The 16,415-nt window shown below is 41.9% G+C and overlaps 3 protein-coding genes across 6 annotated transcripts; all 3 read left to right on the forward strand.

Moving 5' to 3' along the window:
- Positions 1–631: 631 nt before the first annotated feature.
- On the forward strand, positions 632–2,027 carry LOC148323634 (protein FAM237A-like). Its single transcript, XM_088314325.1, has 2 exons — positions 632–1,001; positions 1,924–2,027. The coding sequence occupies exons 1-2, from the start codon at positions 632–634 to the stop codon at positions 2,025–2,027; spliced, it is 474 nt and encodes a 157-aa protein (XP_088170451.1).
- Positions 2,028–3,148: 1,121 nt separating this feature from the next.
- Positions 3,149–7,863, forward strand: casp10 (caspase 10, apoptosis-related cysteine peptidase). Of its 2 annotated transcripts, none has more exons than XM_088315573.1 (10): positions 3,149–3,314; positions 4,453–4,733; positions 4,806–4,908; positions 5,053–5,218; positions 5,333–5,406; positions 5,501–5,549; positions 5,922–6,031; positions 6,138–6,255; positions 6,755–7,253; positions 7,572–7,863. In XM_088315573.1, the coding sequence occupies exons 2-10, from the start codon at positions 4,456–4,458 to the stop codon at positions 7,729–7,731; spliced, it is 1,557 nt and encodes a 518-aa protein (XP_088171699.1). In that variant the 5' UTR covers positions 3,149–3,314; positions 4,453–4,455; the 3' UTR covers positions 7,732–7,863. The 2 variants fall into 2 exon arrangements, with proteins under 2 accessions (XP_088171699.1, XP_088171701.1); XM_088315575.1 differs by having other exon boundaries at positions 4,550–4,733.
- Positions 7,864–9,112: 1,249 nt separating this feature from the next.
- Positions 9,113–14,530, forward strand: gja3 (gap junction protein, alpha 3). Of its 3 annotated transcripts, XM_088315262.1 has the most exons (4): positions 9,139–9,184; positions 9,555–9,616; positions 11,110–11,510; positions 12,406–14,530. In XM_088315262.1, the coding sequence occupies exons 3-4, from the start codon at positions 11,145–11,147 to the stop codon at positions 13,375–13,377; spliced, it is 1,338 nt and encodes a 445-aa protein (XP_088171388.1). In that variant the 5' UTR covers positions 9,139–9,184; positions 9,555–9,616; positions 11,110–11,144; the 3' UTR covers positions 13,378–14,530. The 3 variants fall into 3 exon arrangements, with proteins under 3 accessions (XP_088171386.1, XP_088171387.1, XP_088171388.1); XM_088315260.1 differs by having other exon boundaries at positions 9,113–10,694; XM_088315261.1 differs by having other exon boundaries at positions 9,113–9,616.
- The last annotated feature ends 1,885 nt before the right edge of the window (positions 14,531–16,415 follow it).

Here is a 16,415-nt window from a genome sequence, read left to right on the forward strand (position 1 = left end):
ACTGGCAGAATAAAAACAAAAGCATTACTGTGTGATATTTGCATTGGTTGTCATTAATTGTCATTAAATGTGGACACAATGTTATACCGTTTGAGGAAAAAAAACAACTGACAATTTACATCAACTCTCAAATTCTGTTCATTTTTTTAAATTAAGAACATTTATTTAAACGTTCTCCAATACTTCTATGATTATTGATATTATATTTTATTTTATATTGAAAAAAACACATCAAATGGCATTTTTAAATAAATGTAAGCATGTATAATATATCTTGTATCTCAGCCCTCCTCCCCCCCTCACACTTGTTGACTACACTTGTGAGTATTTGTTGCAGCCTCCCAACAGATACTTTGGTATTTCATTTCTTTCCCTGGTAGCATTATGACGACATGGCTGCTCACTTCTATTAATTTAGATTGAGCCCCTTGCAGGTGACAACTAAGTTGAGAAGGGCTTGCAAAAGGACCAGGCAGTGACGTCAGTAAGGATCAAACAGATTCTCCATCAACACTTGACACTTTTCATGGTAAGTGACCAATTTACATTTTTGAGTCCATTTGGTGGTATTTTGCTCGAAAAGGCCAAATGGCGCCTTATGGTGCTCGATGCGACCCCCCCCCCCCTGCAGATGGCCCCGCTGGCACTCAACAAGCCGGCGGCCACAGTGTTGGTGCTGAGCTGCGTGTGCGCGGTGCCCATGCACGGCCAGGTGGACCCTCGGCAGGTGGACCCCCTGACTGTGCCCCGCACCAACCCGCAATGCTGGGACTCGGCGTCGGTTCGGCTCTTGGAGATGCGCTCGCCCAGGGTGGCCGATACGGTGGCCGGCTTTTGGGACCTGATGGAGGTGCTGCGGGCGTCGGACAACGGCAAGCACAAGGCCCTCTTCTGGGACCTGGCGCGGGTTTTCTGGGAAATCTACTTGGACTGCGTCATGTCCAGGAGTCACGGCCTCGGACGAAGACACGTGACCAGCGTGCACTCCCTCACCACGGACAGTGAGTCGGATCAGATATAATATAATAGAATTTTGTAATTCGACAGATTAAAAAATGCACGACATTTTTAAAATGTTTTTGTTGAACTTTTATAGTCGATTTTTATAACCTACATTATGACTGATAAATACATCGTCACTAAAATGATAGTTAAAACCAAAGTACTTTCGAAAATAAATATTTTTTTTATTCATGTTTTTATGAAGTTAACTTTATGTCTGTTTTTGTTTTGACCATGATGGCACCTTTCAAAGTAATACACTACAACCACAATGGCAATCAAAGTGTCTAATGATTACCTCTCTCATACCATAATTATTATTATTATTAACGTTGATATTATTAATTCCTCTAACAACAGTTTTCACATTCTTTGCCTATTGTTTCATTTCCAGTTAAAATATACCCATTCAATAACTGCACTTTATCCAGAAATTAGGCCATGGTATTTTTTAGCTTGTGTGGACATAATACAGAATAATAATAGAATAATAATAATACACCGTATGTCCCCTCAGATATGGACAAAAAGTGAACACACTCTAAAGTGCACGCTGCTTGTTGAATGCACTGGAAACACACAAGTAGGCTAAAGACTATTGTGTTAAGAAATATTAACAAAAAATATTCAGCAAATCCAATGTGGATGAATAGAAGGCTTGGTGGGGCTTAATGTAAACGTTTCCTGGGAACAAAAATCAATAAATATTGCATTATAACATTTATATGGTGAATATGCAAACTCGTTGTATTTTAAAGCAATGAGCTTGTGAAACTCAAATTCAAATCATTGTCAAGCTGTGAATACGTCGCAGCTATTATGCCACATGTTCCCTGTTCTCAGTTCTCTTGTTTGTACCGCACTTAACCTTTCTGTAACCTGTGTGTGTGTCTCCGTGTACATCTGTGTGTGCGTCTCCAGAGTCATTCAAGTTCAACAGCGCAGGAGCAAACTGGAAGTTGGGGCTCAGCTTTCGAGTGAGACACAAAGGTCACATCAAAACTACCAAGAGCAAAACTACTTGAAGCACACACCAATAAAATTCCATGACATTACTTACTTACGTGATGTACAGCATGTTGCTTATTTACTATCTTTGCCTTTTTTTGTCTTGAGGATGACAAGTATCAAGTGGGGGTCTTTTATACGTACAAACATATACGTCAATGCTTATATAAGTGACATAGATACATATATGTTCTACATACATGCTTACGTATGCATACATACATGCATCCACATATACGAGCGATTTGATGTAATAATGTCTGCTGGGGCGTGTCGCTCTCTTTTTTTTGTTACTCAATAGCTAAAAAGGTTTTAGTAAGTATACAGAGCAAAAGTATTAACACATTCTGTTGAATTGTTGTGATTTCATGTTAAATGTTCTGTAAAGTGCTATATAAATGCAGATGGGTTGTATTATACAGTAAGAAACCAAAATCATACCAAAAAAGTAGTGAAAAATATTTTTTAGGAAGCACTTTGTCTTTTGATACAACTGCAGTTGCATTTTGTTTCAGGACAACTACTTACAGCTACAGTGTATTGTAATGCCCGTCCCAGTGTTCAAGAATGCACACAGTCGGCAATTAAATCTGTTCGCTTTAATAATCAAAAACAACAATAAAATAAACACATTCAAACAGCAGCTGCAGAAGGCCACAAGTCACGACCACACGCTGCGCATTCATACTAACAGCGGGAGCAATCTTTTACGACCTGGCTCGTCCCCTCTCGATGACGTCACCCACCACTCATCTGACACCGCCCTCACATACACTAAATGAACAGATATTACAGTATGTTAAAATAAGTGTTCTATATGACATGATACCGTTTCTCTTGAGGGAGTCGGAAGCTCACTTCTCACATTTTTAACATTTTCAGTAATATAAAACAAACTATTTGAACAATTGCAAGATCGATTTGGTCTGAACAATTACTAGATCGATATATTGTCTCAGTATAGTTCAAATGGGCATGTTTCTACATTTTATGTAATTTCATTGTGGAGGAGTGGTTGAAAGTAAGCGTCCTTAAATTTGGAAATGACCCACGAAGGCGCAAATAAAAAGTAACATTTCGTTATATATCTCTGTAGGGGGCAGGTGGGGGGGAAGGCGGGGTTAGACTCAGGCTCCACGCTTGCTTTCGGTTTATGGTTCCTGTTTTCACGAGTCCGCGGCGTCGTGTTGGAGGCATTCAGAAGAAGAACATTAAATTTCATATGAAGCCATTTTTCGGTATGTCGACGACGAACGTGTGTTTGTTGCATCCGAGCAGTTGAGAGTGAAGTCACATCCACACAGGTAAGAGTTTGCCATTCAAGTTCAAGTTCATTCATAAGATTAGCTCGGATAAGTAGGCTTAATTATTTAAAAGAAAAAAGGGGGGAAATATCACTCGGCTCGATGTAGATTATCCGAATTTTCAAAACCATTTGCTAGTGATGAGTAAAGAAATTCTTCATATATCAACATACGTATGACTAGTTTTGCCAAATTGAAAGTAAAGTGGTCGACTTACTCAAACCTTTTTCGGGCTTGTCCTCTGTGATATATTTGACGTCGCTTCCGCATCGCTGATTTCATAAATTTAATCAACTCTAAATCCCCCCGAACTGTGATATATTTGATCCATGCGATGTATATCAACATCTAAAAAGTTTTTTCTACCCATGGCACCTGTTATAAAACCAATTTACAATAATAGGAGTAATTTTGTTATAGTTGCAGTATATTACTACAGTCATACAATGTACATTAATACATCATTAAAAGAAGGTTTTACTTTCTGTTAAAACTTTCAATTAAATATTGTAGTTTTCAAATTATTATGATTTGGCAATTAATCTTTAACATTTGACGCAAATTCCGGCTGTATGTGTTATCAGATGAGAAGGATAAATTTTTAGGCCGGCACAAGACATAACAGTTGCGTCTTCATCCGTGAAGGTTAAAAATACAAGTGACAAAACTATTTTAGGGAGGCTCCATTTTCTTTTTTAATGTAAGGTTCAAAGGTAAAAGGTCGACAGGAGGTTAAAGTCAAGTACAGGGACCTGAAAAATCTTATGTAAGGTACTTCACGCCGCCGACTTTGTCGTTGTCACAGAAGAGAACAGGAAAGAGTGTACAAGTCCATTTCCTTCCCGCAAGAAAGATTACGCAATTCTCTCTTCAAGCCTCGGACTTTGTTCAAATTATCATGTGTGGTTGTAAATGAAAAAAAATATATCAGAACACGCAACTCTTTTGCTCTGTAATTGATATATTATAGGCCAACAAAACTTTGGCTACAAGGAAGCAGAAGCAAGGTGATCTTTTCCGTCTTCAAACTAGAGCAGACTTCATATGGACGCCATACATTTTATAAGTGCAAAGAAATATTTTTCGAACAACAACAAAGGATCACCTCTGCTAAATGACACTGTGTGTTTTAATTCAGGTCATGGATTTGCAGATTCTGCTTCATAGTGCAGCAAATGACCTGGGCATAGATGAGGTCAAATCTTTGGTGTTCCTTTGTGCTGAACTATTAAAAGGTTCACTCTCAGCCTCGGTGAGCACGGCCAATCAGCTCTTCCACATACTCCTCAAGCAGGACCATCTTGCAGCTGAAAGACTTCACCTGCTCACCGAGCTGCTCACCACCATCGGAAAATTGAGTCTCATCCGAAAATTGAACCTCCAAACGTCTCCAACCATGAACCTCATCTCTTCTTTCAGGTGGGCTATTTTTAAATGTAATGTAAATCAGGAGCAGTTACCCAAACGTGATTATCCGTCCAAATCTTTCAGGAAGCTGTTGTACAACATTTCGTTGGAGATTTCCGATAAAGATTTGGAAGGAATGAAGTTCTTGCTGTCGTCTGCTATTCCACAGGGTCAACTGGACCAATGTGTAAGTGGGATTTCTAACAGCGCTTGCTCACAAAAATACCAAACCTTGTGTGAGTTGCGGCCTACAAACGCAAGACACTTGGACGTTTTATCTTTCTGTATTTGTGTTTGACTGACAAGGGAATTGCAAATGTGCTTGCTTTAGCACTCAACTCTGGAAGTCTTCCAGGCAATGGAGCACATGGACCTTCTCGGCAACACCAATTTGGACTTACTGGAAACGATTTTGACTGTGCACCCGGCGTTGAAAAAAAAGGTTGTCGAGTTTAAAAAAGATTGGCATAAGAAAGGAACAACACTGCCACACAATGGTAAACTTGTATGAGCTTGCTCTAATGGCGCAACCAAAACACAAAAAAGAGATCGGAGAAATTCACAGCCTAAAATGGTATACTGTTTTTTTTTTATTTTTATTTTAATTGCAGTGGATTGTCGCCTCTCTGTACCCGAGGAGACGCCTCTGGCGGGATCCAAGTCATGTTATTTTGAACAAAATCTAGTAAGTTCTTCAACCGCACCGATTTTTGACTTGATTATGAAATTTTGGAACATTTTGCACCACATGCACTTGGACCTGTGATGTTTCTGAACAGGTCAGCCAGTTCTCTGAGCCTCAAATTCCTTGCTCGAGTGGGCTGTCAGGTAACGTACGTCATGTATTTGCCACGTATCTGCACCTTTTCTTCTTAGGCCCCTTCATGAATACTTTTTATTTTCAAACTGTTTCAAAACATCAATTACGGTATTGCGTCGTGTGCTTTTCCACGGAGCTGCCATCGTCAGCCAAGGAAAGAATGTGTCAAGGTTGTCATGACAATTGCATCAACATGTGACGTATCGTTCATGTTGTTTTTTTGTTTTTTTGTGGCACAGTCTTACATGTTTTCTCGCTTCGCTTGGGAAATGCATATTTTTTGGGGGTTTGGTTGTATGACGTTTCAGTCACAATCGCAATGCATTCCATCAAACGATTTGTGACCTCAAAACCTTTTTTTTTGACTGCGTCCGTCGAAGCTGTGAGCGTGGATGAAGTTGTAGATCACCATGAGGAGTTTTCATCTGGACTGAGAGAAATGACCATTCAAGAAAGTCGCACGGACTCGTCGACAAATGCAAGCGGCGCGGTGCGTGGCCGTGGACCGAGCGTCATAAAATCTCGTCACATTTCATTTTGTTTTTGTTCCTCATTTGTTTGTAACGCAGCAGTCATATTTATGTGCGTCTTTTTAGGGTGTCAGCAACTATCCCATGAATGCCGCAAAGCGTGGTATCTGCCTGATAGTTAACAACATTTACTTCAAGGGAGAATTGGAACGCAAACCGCGGAAGGGCACCTTGATTGATGAAGGTAGCTTGCCTCATCCTCTTACCATCTTTCGTAGTCAATTGAGCACGTATTCTTTAACATCCCGAATACTTGTTTAATACAAAACAGGGGGGAAAAAATGTCCAATCATATATTTAGCGACAATATATATGTACCTATACATTATCCAGTGGCTTAAAATAAAATATCAAATGGAGGGTTGAGGGTAAAGTTGAATCCATTTTATGTTTTTTTTTTTTTTTTTAACATTTGTTGTGGACTTGAGAATAACGTCACAGTCAATATATTCTCTCCATTATAAACTCATAAATTGGCCATCAGGTTGTATTTGGACTCTCTATTTGCGTCTAAGTTTTTCTAAATCATATTATTCGACTGATATCGTTACCTGATTTTCTTTTTCAATGAATTAATTATCTACGGTAACGAAAGACCGATCAATCTACCCGTACACGTATACATATTTAATAAAAAAAAAAAAAAAAACTTTAAATGATTAATGTTGCCTCTGTGTCTACAGATCATCTGAAGAAGGTGTTTCAATGGCTCGGCTTCGAGGTCCAAATCCAGCGTGACTGTGACAGGAAAAAGATTCTCTCATTGATGCAAGAGCTCAGCACGTTCGACCACAGTCAGATGGACTGCTTGGTGTGCTGCGTGCTGAGCCACGGGTTAGAGGGCGGCGTGTACGGCGTGGACGGCTGCCCCGTCAAGCTCACCGAACTCATAAAACCGCTCAATGGATTGCGGTGCCGTTCTTTAGTGGGAAAACCCAAATTGTTTTTCATCCAGGCGTGCCAGGGCAATGCCGAACAGGTCCCCGTTTCCTTGGCGGATGACGGCCCAACAGACACCAACTTGACCCACGATGCCGCAACAGTGAAAATATCCATTCCGTGTGAGACAGACTTTCTTGTTGCTACGGCGTCCATCCCATCATATGTTTCTTTTAGAGATATCAATGATGGCACTTGGTTTATTCAATCGTTGTGCCAAACTCTCATCAAAATGGTGCCCAGGTACGTTCGGCATGAAAACTTTACTTTTTACATTCGCTGCACACTTCCACAGCCGTACATGTTCATAAAAATGCATCTCAACAAATTAGAATATTGTTAATAACACTTAGCATTTATTTCAGTAGTTGAGTTCAAAATATTGAGTAACTACACAGAGTGAAATATTGATATATTTAATATTGATCAGAGCGGGGCACTTGACCCTTTTTTGCCGGTCAGTCCTCCGCCCTCTGGCTGCAATCAGTATAGCACAAATGGTTTCTGGTAGCCATTGGTTAAAAATTCATCTGAATGATTTTTTTTGTTTTGGGAATCAAGGAGGTATGACCTAGTGGATATCCTGACCAAAGTGAACGACGAGGTGAGCCTGAAGACAGACGAGAGGTACCTTAAGAAGCAGATGCCTCGATTTGACTCCTGTCTCAGGAAGAAAGTCTTCTTCCCGGTTCCCGAATTGCCTCCTCCTGAACTTCCTTGACCATACTCCACCCATGGATTCTCCGACGAATGAGGATCATGTGTTGCTGTTTTACATTGCGTCTTGTGTCTCGTTAAATTCGAATACTGTAAACAGCGGTGCTCACACTTTTAGAAAAAAAAATGAAAAAGACTGCCATGAAAGGTGTATAAAACCTTTCATGGCAGTCTTTTTTAAGTTTTGTCTGTTTTCTGAGTTTGGTCATGTGATATCCTCAAGCTGACCTTTGATTGGTCGTTACCTCAGCCTTGAGCAACTGTGACGTTATTCTCAAATCCACAACAAATGTTAAAACGGCTGCCCATTGAGATGGATACAAACGGGTGGATTTTGCTAACTAATCAAATGCAATATTAATCAGAATATCGTGTTTAGACTAGTGAGACTGCATAAAATATTGTGAAGACGGATGCTTCTACCTCTTCGCGTGTCCTGAGCCGAAAGTCAGTTGGCGCCAACGAGACTCTATAAGTCATCTGTCTGCTGCAGCTTTAGAATACGAGCGCCCCCTTGTGGTTTGACTGTGTAGCTACGGAGCCACACACAAGTTTCCAGATAGGCATTTGCAAATCGCCACACGCATTGTGCGTGTACTTGTATCAGCTTTCCACGCGTGTCTTATTTTAGCGGCCGGCGGCATGCTAATCGCAGCCGACTTGACACCTCTCCTCAATAACGAGAGGAACCTTGTCTTTGTCCTCGCTGCTCCAGAAATAAACATCCCATTGCCCCCCCCCAGTGGGAAAGGTTTGGTGACTGAAGGGTGTGATCACTAATTACACACATTATATAACAACTGATGTCGTAACATGCTGAACTTTAACCTTATATATATATAAATATAATTTTTTAAAATAGTTTTCCTCTATTTCAAATTGGTATTTTCTTTTGATTATTCGTGTTGTTCCGACATGCTATCGATTTTATTTCATGTGGATAATTCTGTGAATACCAATTGCCACTGACGTCACTTGTGTATTCCTGTTGATTTTTGATTTCCTTGACGCCTCTTGTGGCCGATTAAACTTTTTGGGGGTGTGGAGCGGGACTTGTGAGTGTGTGTGGGGGGTGTGTGTGCGTGCGTGTGTGTGTGTTGGGGGAAATGGGGGGTGGCGGCGTGTTAACGGCCGCCTAATTCATGCACGTAGTGACTGACAGTACAGCCGGCTGACACCTGAACACACCACTAAACTAAACAACAGCTTGTTTCACTGTTTTGGGGTTGGTGAGGGGGGTTACTTCTTGCACCCCCCCCTGCAAGAGGTCACACCCGTGCAGGGCCGCGCATAAACCGAGGAGGGCGTGCTATTTTTTCCCAGCGGTGGGGGTTGTGTGTGTGTGTGGGGGGGGGGGGGGGGGGGGGGGGGGGCTGGGACTTCTGGCCCGGGGGCACCCCCAAAGGATGTGAGCTTTTGCCGTGCACTTTAAAGAGCGTCCCTTCTGCTGTGTCAAGGTACGAGCACATCTCTGCTTCCTACTTCACACACTCCATATGGATTATTCGCAACTTTGAATTTCTATTCTTTCGGCGTTATTAATTAGCGTTGGGAGTGCACACAAAGCCAACAATGGTGCCTGCTCTCTAGTAGCCTCTGCTTTGTTACTTTTTGTGTGTCTGTGTGTGTTACCTTCCAATTTTTGCTACTTTCTAAAGAGTTCGTCCACATTTTCAAATGAATTCACCTCACCTCATTGAAGGGATTTGGATCATGGAATTTGGGGGGAAAGGCGTAACCAGGCCACAGAATGCTGGAAAATCATTTCTTAATGAGATTTTTTTAGGTTGCATAAATGTTAATTTTCATCTCTTGTGCTTCTCGCAGGTGTGGGGAATATCAATAACTCCAGTCCATGGATTTATTAGGTTCAATACAACGACATTTTTGTAAGTTTATCCTCTTCTTTTTTTTGTGTGTGTACAAGAACAGTTGTTTTCTGTCTGTGGCACACGTTACAGAAGATGACATTTATAAACATAAAACAAAAAACATTCTTTAAAACTCAGGATTTAATTCTTTATTCATGATTGACATATTTTTCTATTATTTTTAAAGTCAGCTAAGGGATATTGAACATTTATGACATTTTAAGATTCACCCTCCCTGTATTTTTTTACTATACGTGATGAGCATTTATTGGTTGAAATTTAAATTCCATCATGACCCCTATATCACATTTTTGGGGGGGGGTTTCAAGGTGTATATATAGGGTTCAAGTTTTTTTTCTTGATTTTTTAATGATTTTTTCGAGTTGCTAAATTATTCGTTAGTTTTTACTTTTAAAAAGATGCATTCGTTTTTTACTTCTTTTTGATTTGGCGTTTTTCTTGGATTGCAGCAGGTAAAATGTACATTTTTTCATTACATTACAAAATAGGTTAAAAGGTCATCCACTGTACTTATTTTTGAATATTTTATTTAATTATAAATGTATATTAAATGATTCTTCCATTTTTTATTTTGTTGATCTGTGTAACAAACATGAAAAACTTGCTACAAAATGTGTACTTTATTATTTATAGCTTATTTTAAATGTGCACCAAAAGCTATAAAAGTCTCTTTGCGTGTAGAAACTGCTTAGCAATCATTTCCTGGAATTAAATTCCATTTTCCCTGTGCTTTAATTATTATGATTACCAACTTTTTACATGAACAAAAAAAAAAGCATTTGGGAATGTTTAAATGACGAGTCCACCCGAAGTGCTGACGTCTTTGTTCATGCAAATTAAAAGTGGAACATCGGTATCACTTACTGCCAAATGGCCCTCCTTTTTATGAGTTCTTCAATTATTATTTTTGCTAATATTTACAATGTGCCATGTACAGTGGGCAGACGGACGAAAAGAGGGTGGTGTCGCTATTTGTTCCCGTGTGTGTGTGTGTGTGTGTGTGTGTGTGTGTGTGTGTTTTCCAGTGTGATTATGTCGATCTCAGCACATGCCTGCTGGCCACTGGAGCGAACAGGTGAGTGGGCGAGCGAGTATTGCCCGCCATACAGAAAAAAAGCGAGAGAGAGAGAGAGAGAGAGATGGATGGTTTAGTACAGTAAATGAAATGAGCAGAAACCGCCACGTGTTGATGAGGTTTCCCGTAAGCGACGCAATCGTAATAAGATGTGTGCGTCTTTCAAAACTATACAGTATGATTTTTAAAAAATCTTTTATGAAATAATTCTTCAAAAATGAGGAAACAATCGCTTTTATGCCAGTCCAAGTTGAAGTTTACTGTCAAACTAAACATAAAACAAAGACTTTTCCTTGTGCTAGCTAAGTGCTAACAAAATACTCCACGATCGCTATTGCCATGTTTCACAGGTAACAAAGCCTGGTGGAGGTTAAAACATGTCTTAACGGGTCTCTCTCGTCTGGGCTTCTTCCAGACGCGACGTTGTCCACAGGTTGGCAATCTTGAAGCATGGGTGACTGGAGCTTTCTGGGGCGTCTGTTGGAGAACGCCCAGGAGCACTCCACGGTGATCGGCAAGGTGTGGCTGACGGTCTTGTTCATCTTCCGGATCTTGGTGCTGGGCGCCGCCGCCGAGGAGGTTTGGGGAGACGAGCAGTCCGACTTCACTTGCAATACGCAGCAGCCCGGCTGCGAGAACGTGTGCTACGACCAGGCCTTCCCCATCTCGCACATCCGCTTCTGGGTCCTGCAGATCATCTTCGTGTCCACGCCCACGCTCATCTACCTGGGACACGTGCTGCACATCGTACGCATGGAGGAGAAGCGCAAGGAAAAGGAGGAGGAACTGCGAAAAGTGAACAGATTCCACGACAAGGTGGGGGGGGGCGATTAGCTTGCCAATTTTAGGGACCAAAATTCTTCAAACTTTCGAGGTTTTATGATCTGACTTTCAGTTCCGTTCTTCCAGACAATGAATGCTGACCTCCTTTTAGGTACTTGGATTCTGATAACAGTCAAACTAATGTCGGATTACATCGAAATTTGGGTTATCAATGCTTCCACATCATAAAAGTTGAACTTTTAGCGAGTAAATCTTAGATTGTTGGGGTTGTTATAAAAACAAAACAAAAACATTTGGACTAAGATGAACACTCAAAGGGATGCAGTTGTAGGGTCTTAATTTGGGTTATTGAGTTTCAGATGATGAACTTTGTGGACATGAACAAGTTGAGCTAGCTAAGTGCTAACGCAACGCTAAACTATTACGACTAGTCCTACCCAAAAATGAGAATACAAGCTGAAGTTTACTGAAACTAGGTGAGAAAAAATCATTCCGACTCAAGTAAACATTGTCCAACACAAGATGTATCGGACCTCTCACTCAGCTGCTTTACCTTTTAGGAAAAAATGATGACCTTTGATACGACTTTAAAGCAAAATACTCAGTGAGCCCATAACAAGCTAGTCTCAAATCCCTTTCACATAATCTTTCCGCAAATTTGGAATATCTGAGGCTCGGCGAGCGTACTGGTTTGTGTTAATACCGCGACTGAGAGCAAAGTGGCTGAGAAGAAATCTATGTTGTGACCAAGCAAGGTCGTACGACTTGCCCAAGCCAAATAATGTCTTAACGAGCGAGATTTTTACCTCAGCTTGAAACCTGAAAGTTAAGACAAAGTCACTTGACCGAGCAATGACTTCATTTTTGTAACTTAGGACTTGCTCGAAACTTGAAGGTTATAACTTGAGATGTCTTGATTGACTTCCAGGAGGAGAAGGAGCTGCTGTTCAGGAGCCGCGTTAGCAGTGGCGGCGAAGGAGGCGGCGGGAAAAGGGTGAAGCCCCCCATCCGGGACGAGCACGGCAAAATCCGCATCCGGGGGGCTCTGCTGCGCACGTACGTCTTCAACATCATCTTCAAGACCCTCTTCGAGGTGGGCTTCATCCTGGGCCAGTATTTCCTGTACGGCTTCCAGCTGCAGCCCTTATACAAGTGCGCCCGCTGGCCCTGCCCCAACACGGTGGACTGCTTCATCTCGCGGCCCACCGAGAAAACCATCTTCATCATCTTTATGCTGGTGGTGGCCTGCGTTTCGCTCTTCCTCAACCTTTTGGAGATCTACCACCTGGGTTGGAAGAAACTCAAGCAGGGCATGACCAACGGAGGAGTGTCGGGGCAGGAATCGGCACGCCGTCCCGCCGGTTCCAACGCCCGAGAGCCGCCGTGCTCGGCGCCAGGGACCGGGAGCAGCTACCCGAGCAAGTACACGGACGTGACGGCCGGCAGCGGGGCCTTCCTGCCCCGGGCGGAGTTTAAGATGGACAACTTGCAGCAGGAAGAGTCCCTCCGCCAGCACGGGCCCGCCGCCCACTACTACATCAGCAATAATAACAACCATCGGCTGGCCGCCCAGCAGAACTGGGCCAACTTGGCCACAGAGCAGCAGACTCTGGAGATGAAAGCCACCTCCCCCACGCTCTCGTCCTCCTCCTCTTCCTCATCCAACCAATCACACGTGGTGGATACCGCCGCCGGTGCCACTTCCGGTTCACCGGATACCAGTCCCAGTGCTCCCAGCAGCCCGGGCTCCAAGATCTACGAGTCGGATAATAGCCGCTTCACCACCACCACAGTGGAGATGCACAAGCCCCCCGTGACGGCTCCACCGGACCCACGGCGGCTAAGTAGGGCGAGCAAGAGCAGCAGCGTTCGGGCCAGACCCGATGACTTGGCGGTATGAGCCCCACCGCGGAAAGCAATGCAATGAGACCGAAAGGTGGCGCTAGACTTCAGCTGACGATTGAGTGACCACGCCTCTTTCACACCAACTTCAAGAATTGATCCACAAAAGTCGAGCCGCCATTTGACATGAAACACACCCAAGTTGTCATGATGTGGGTTCATTTGGCACCTGCCGATACGACTGAAGATGGCACATTCGGGTCGGCTTGGAGCCTGCGCTTTTCGCGCAGACCTCAGTGAAGCAGGACATTTCCGAGCGTGTGAGCTTTCACACGTCTACGCTTTGGGTGTTCAACTTTACATTTCAGTCCCACAATCCATCTGCACACTACTGTTGTTCTGCATATGATACCGCTTTCCTATCACACGGGGCAGTGAGGACCTGAGAAATAGCCAGCTTTGATGTTTCGTGTGAAAGGGGCTGTGGACTTGCGGGGAAGATCTATTTTTTCCCCCCTTCTCTTCTATTAGCTGCACTGAATGGAGTCTTGTGTGTGCCCGGTTTTAAACTGGCACCCACAATGCACTGCAGTTTCTGCCCCCGGACGCTGAGCAACGGGATGCCCCGGAGGGGGGTTCCAAATCGTTAACATGTCACATGACACAAAATGATAACACATTCACAACCAACCAAAGTAAGCAACACATTGGATTTTACTCATACAACGCATCTTGCTTGTCAGTTTGTGACAGAAAACAAAAGAAAATGCTAACACCCCCACGGCCCCAAACAACGCACTCGCACAAGACTTTTACGGCCGCAAAACTGTCATTCAAGTGTTCTCACCAAAGCGCTCTCTGTCATTCGCGATCATCTTCAGGGGCTTTTTCACGAAAATTTGGTACTGTATGCGTTCATTTCTCTTTTTCATGTGGTGAAAATGACAAAAAAAAAACACACAAACAAAAAAAAAGAAACAAAATAAAACTGACAGTATTTTGCATTTTTCCCTCCAGTTTACATTTAGTAGTTGATTTGCACATGTAGGAAATAAAATGCTAATCGCAACAAAAGAGAGAGAGCATCCTATAAGGAACATAAAATCTTTTCTTTTATTTAATGTCTTAATATCTGCTCACAATTTGAAAAAAATATTAAAAAAAAAAATATATATATATTTATCTTAGGAAGACAAGAGAAAGGATGTCAGTGTGTGCGTTTTGTGTGAATGATCCTTTTGTAAAGTTGATGTAAATGTTCATTTACCTCAAATGTTTACAAAACTGTTACTAAATAAAACTTTTTTGTACCAGGCTTGTCGTGTTTTGTCTGCTCAAATGTCAACAATGTATTTCATCTTTCGTGACATTTATTTTCTTTTACTTTTGTAATGAAGAGCCATGCAAATGAATTTGACTTTTGATTTTTTTCCCCTTAAACTTAATGTGCTGTTTACTATGTTCAATATAATTCAATTAATAGTATTTTTTTTAGGAGGGGGGGTGTAACAATGACTGACTGACTTCCACGTGACATGTGGCACTGCAACCCTCAGGCGGGTCATGAGTGTTCCGGGGCCTAAGGGGCGCGGTTGCAATGCCTGCGGAGTGAAGGGAGACGAGCTCGTCACCCATCACTCGCCTCACACACGTCAACGTTTCCCACGCCACACAGAACTTGACATATCCACTTCCCAGAAAAGTTCACGCGTTTCAAGCTCTGTGTTTTGCAAAACGGAAGGCGATGACGAGAAATAGTTCTGAGAATTTTGACACAAAAAAAAGCGTGGAAAAGGGACTTTGAGAATTGTCTCATAGATATGGTGAGCAGGTTAAGACATTTTAGCGTCGTCACGTGACAGTTGAAGACCTGATAAAACGCTTTTTGATAAATTTCATGTGCAACCAACCTGCAAATTGTTTTGTTGAGCGCCTGGAACAAAATGTATTTTTCTGTTGCTTTTCGATTTAGAAAAGCGTCACTTCCGCCAAACGGGTGAACGAATTTTCACAAATTTTCACTTGATGTGGTGTCGTATTAAGGACATTTTGGAAAATGTTGATTTATAGATGACAAACTTGTGCCGTATCTTTTAACCTAGCATTGTTTCATTTTTAACCCTTTCACATGCACCGATCGCTACGTTACACATGACAGCCTGTTGTCTGTGTTGAGCTTTGGAAGTTATTCTGCACTCCTGGAAAAGTTTGTCACCAAAGTGTCCAGACAGCGATCCCAGGAGGCTATTTTTAGCCTTTAATCACCTAACAAATTCACACTCTGCCCACAGGACAAATACCTTACACCCCCTTCGCCCTCCCCCACACCCTCGCAACCTTTTTGCAGTTCAGGGAGGGTGATGACTTTGTTCCACTTGTTGTCTGTTTTATGTACGATAGTTTATAATCTAGGAAAGAAATTAATTTTTAATCAACCACCCCCCCAAAAAAAATCTTGCCATCCCAAAACGGTTTGGCCAGTAAGAATTTTCTCAATTAAATATAGAAATTATTCCGAATATTATGAAAATGTAGTTGTAGGAAGTAAGGCATTTCGACCATCCAAAACACAACAAAATAAATAAATGCAAAAGCAAATCAAAAATCACAAACAAAAAAAACTGAACAGCGAATTAAAAAAAATCGCAACAGTAATCAAAATCCACAAACGAAATATTGTACATTTTGATCAATTATTTGTTTCGTGTTTTGTATTTGTAATTTTTATTTTATTTGCTGCTGCGTTTGGTTTTATAAGTTTTTGTTATTGCAGTTACTATTTTGAGCGTTTGTGATTTTTTTGGGGGTGCAGACTTTTTGTTTTTTTTTGTGTGTGTTTTTGTGATTTTTTTTTTATTTGCTGTTGTGTTTCGTCAATTGTGTTTTGCACATTTAACATCGCTGTCATGAGTCTTGTTTTGACTGTAGTGTCCACTGGACAGTGTTGGGGGCTTGAAAAAGCTCTGCGGGGACATCTAGAGGTCAGGCCATGAGGTGGCCTCAGTGCCCACAATGCATCAGGGCTGACCTGGACACACGAGCAGATCTTTGGTCACGTGCCGCTGTTTGTTCCTTGGAAGTTTAGCTTCAAAATTT

The sequence above is a fragment of the Idiotropiscis lumnitzeri genome, chromosome 14 (assembly GCF_059441095.1).
Source record: "Idiotropiscis lumnitzeri isolate Australia: NSW breed Sydney's pygmy pipehorse chromosome 14, RoL_Ilum_1.0, whole genome shotgun sequence".
Classification (NCBI taxonomy): Eukaryota; Metazoa; Chordata; class Actinopteri; order Syngnathiformes; family Syngnathidae; genus Idiotropiscis; species Idiotropiscis lumnitzeri.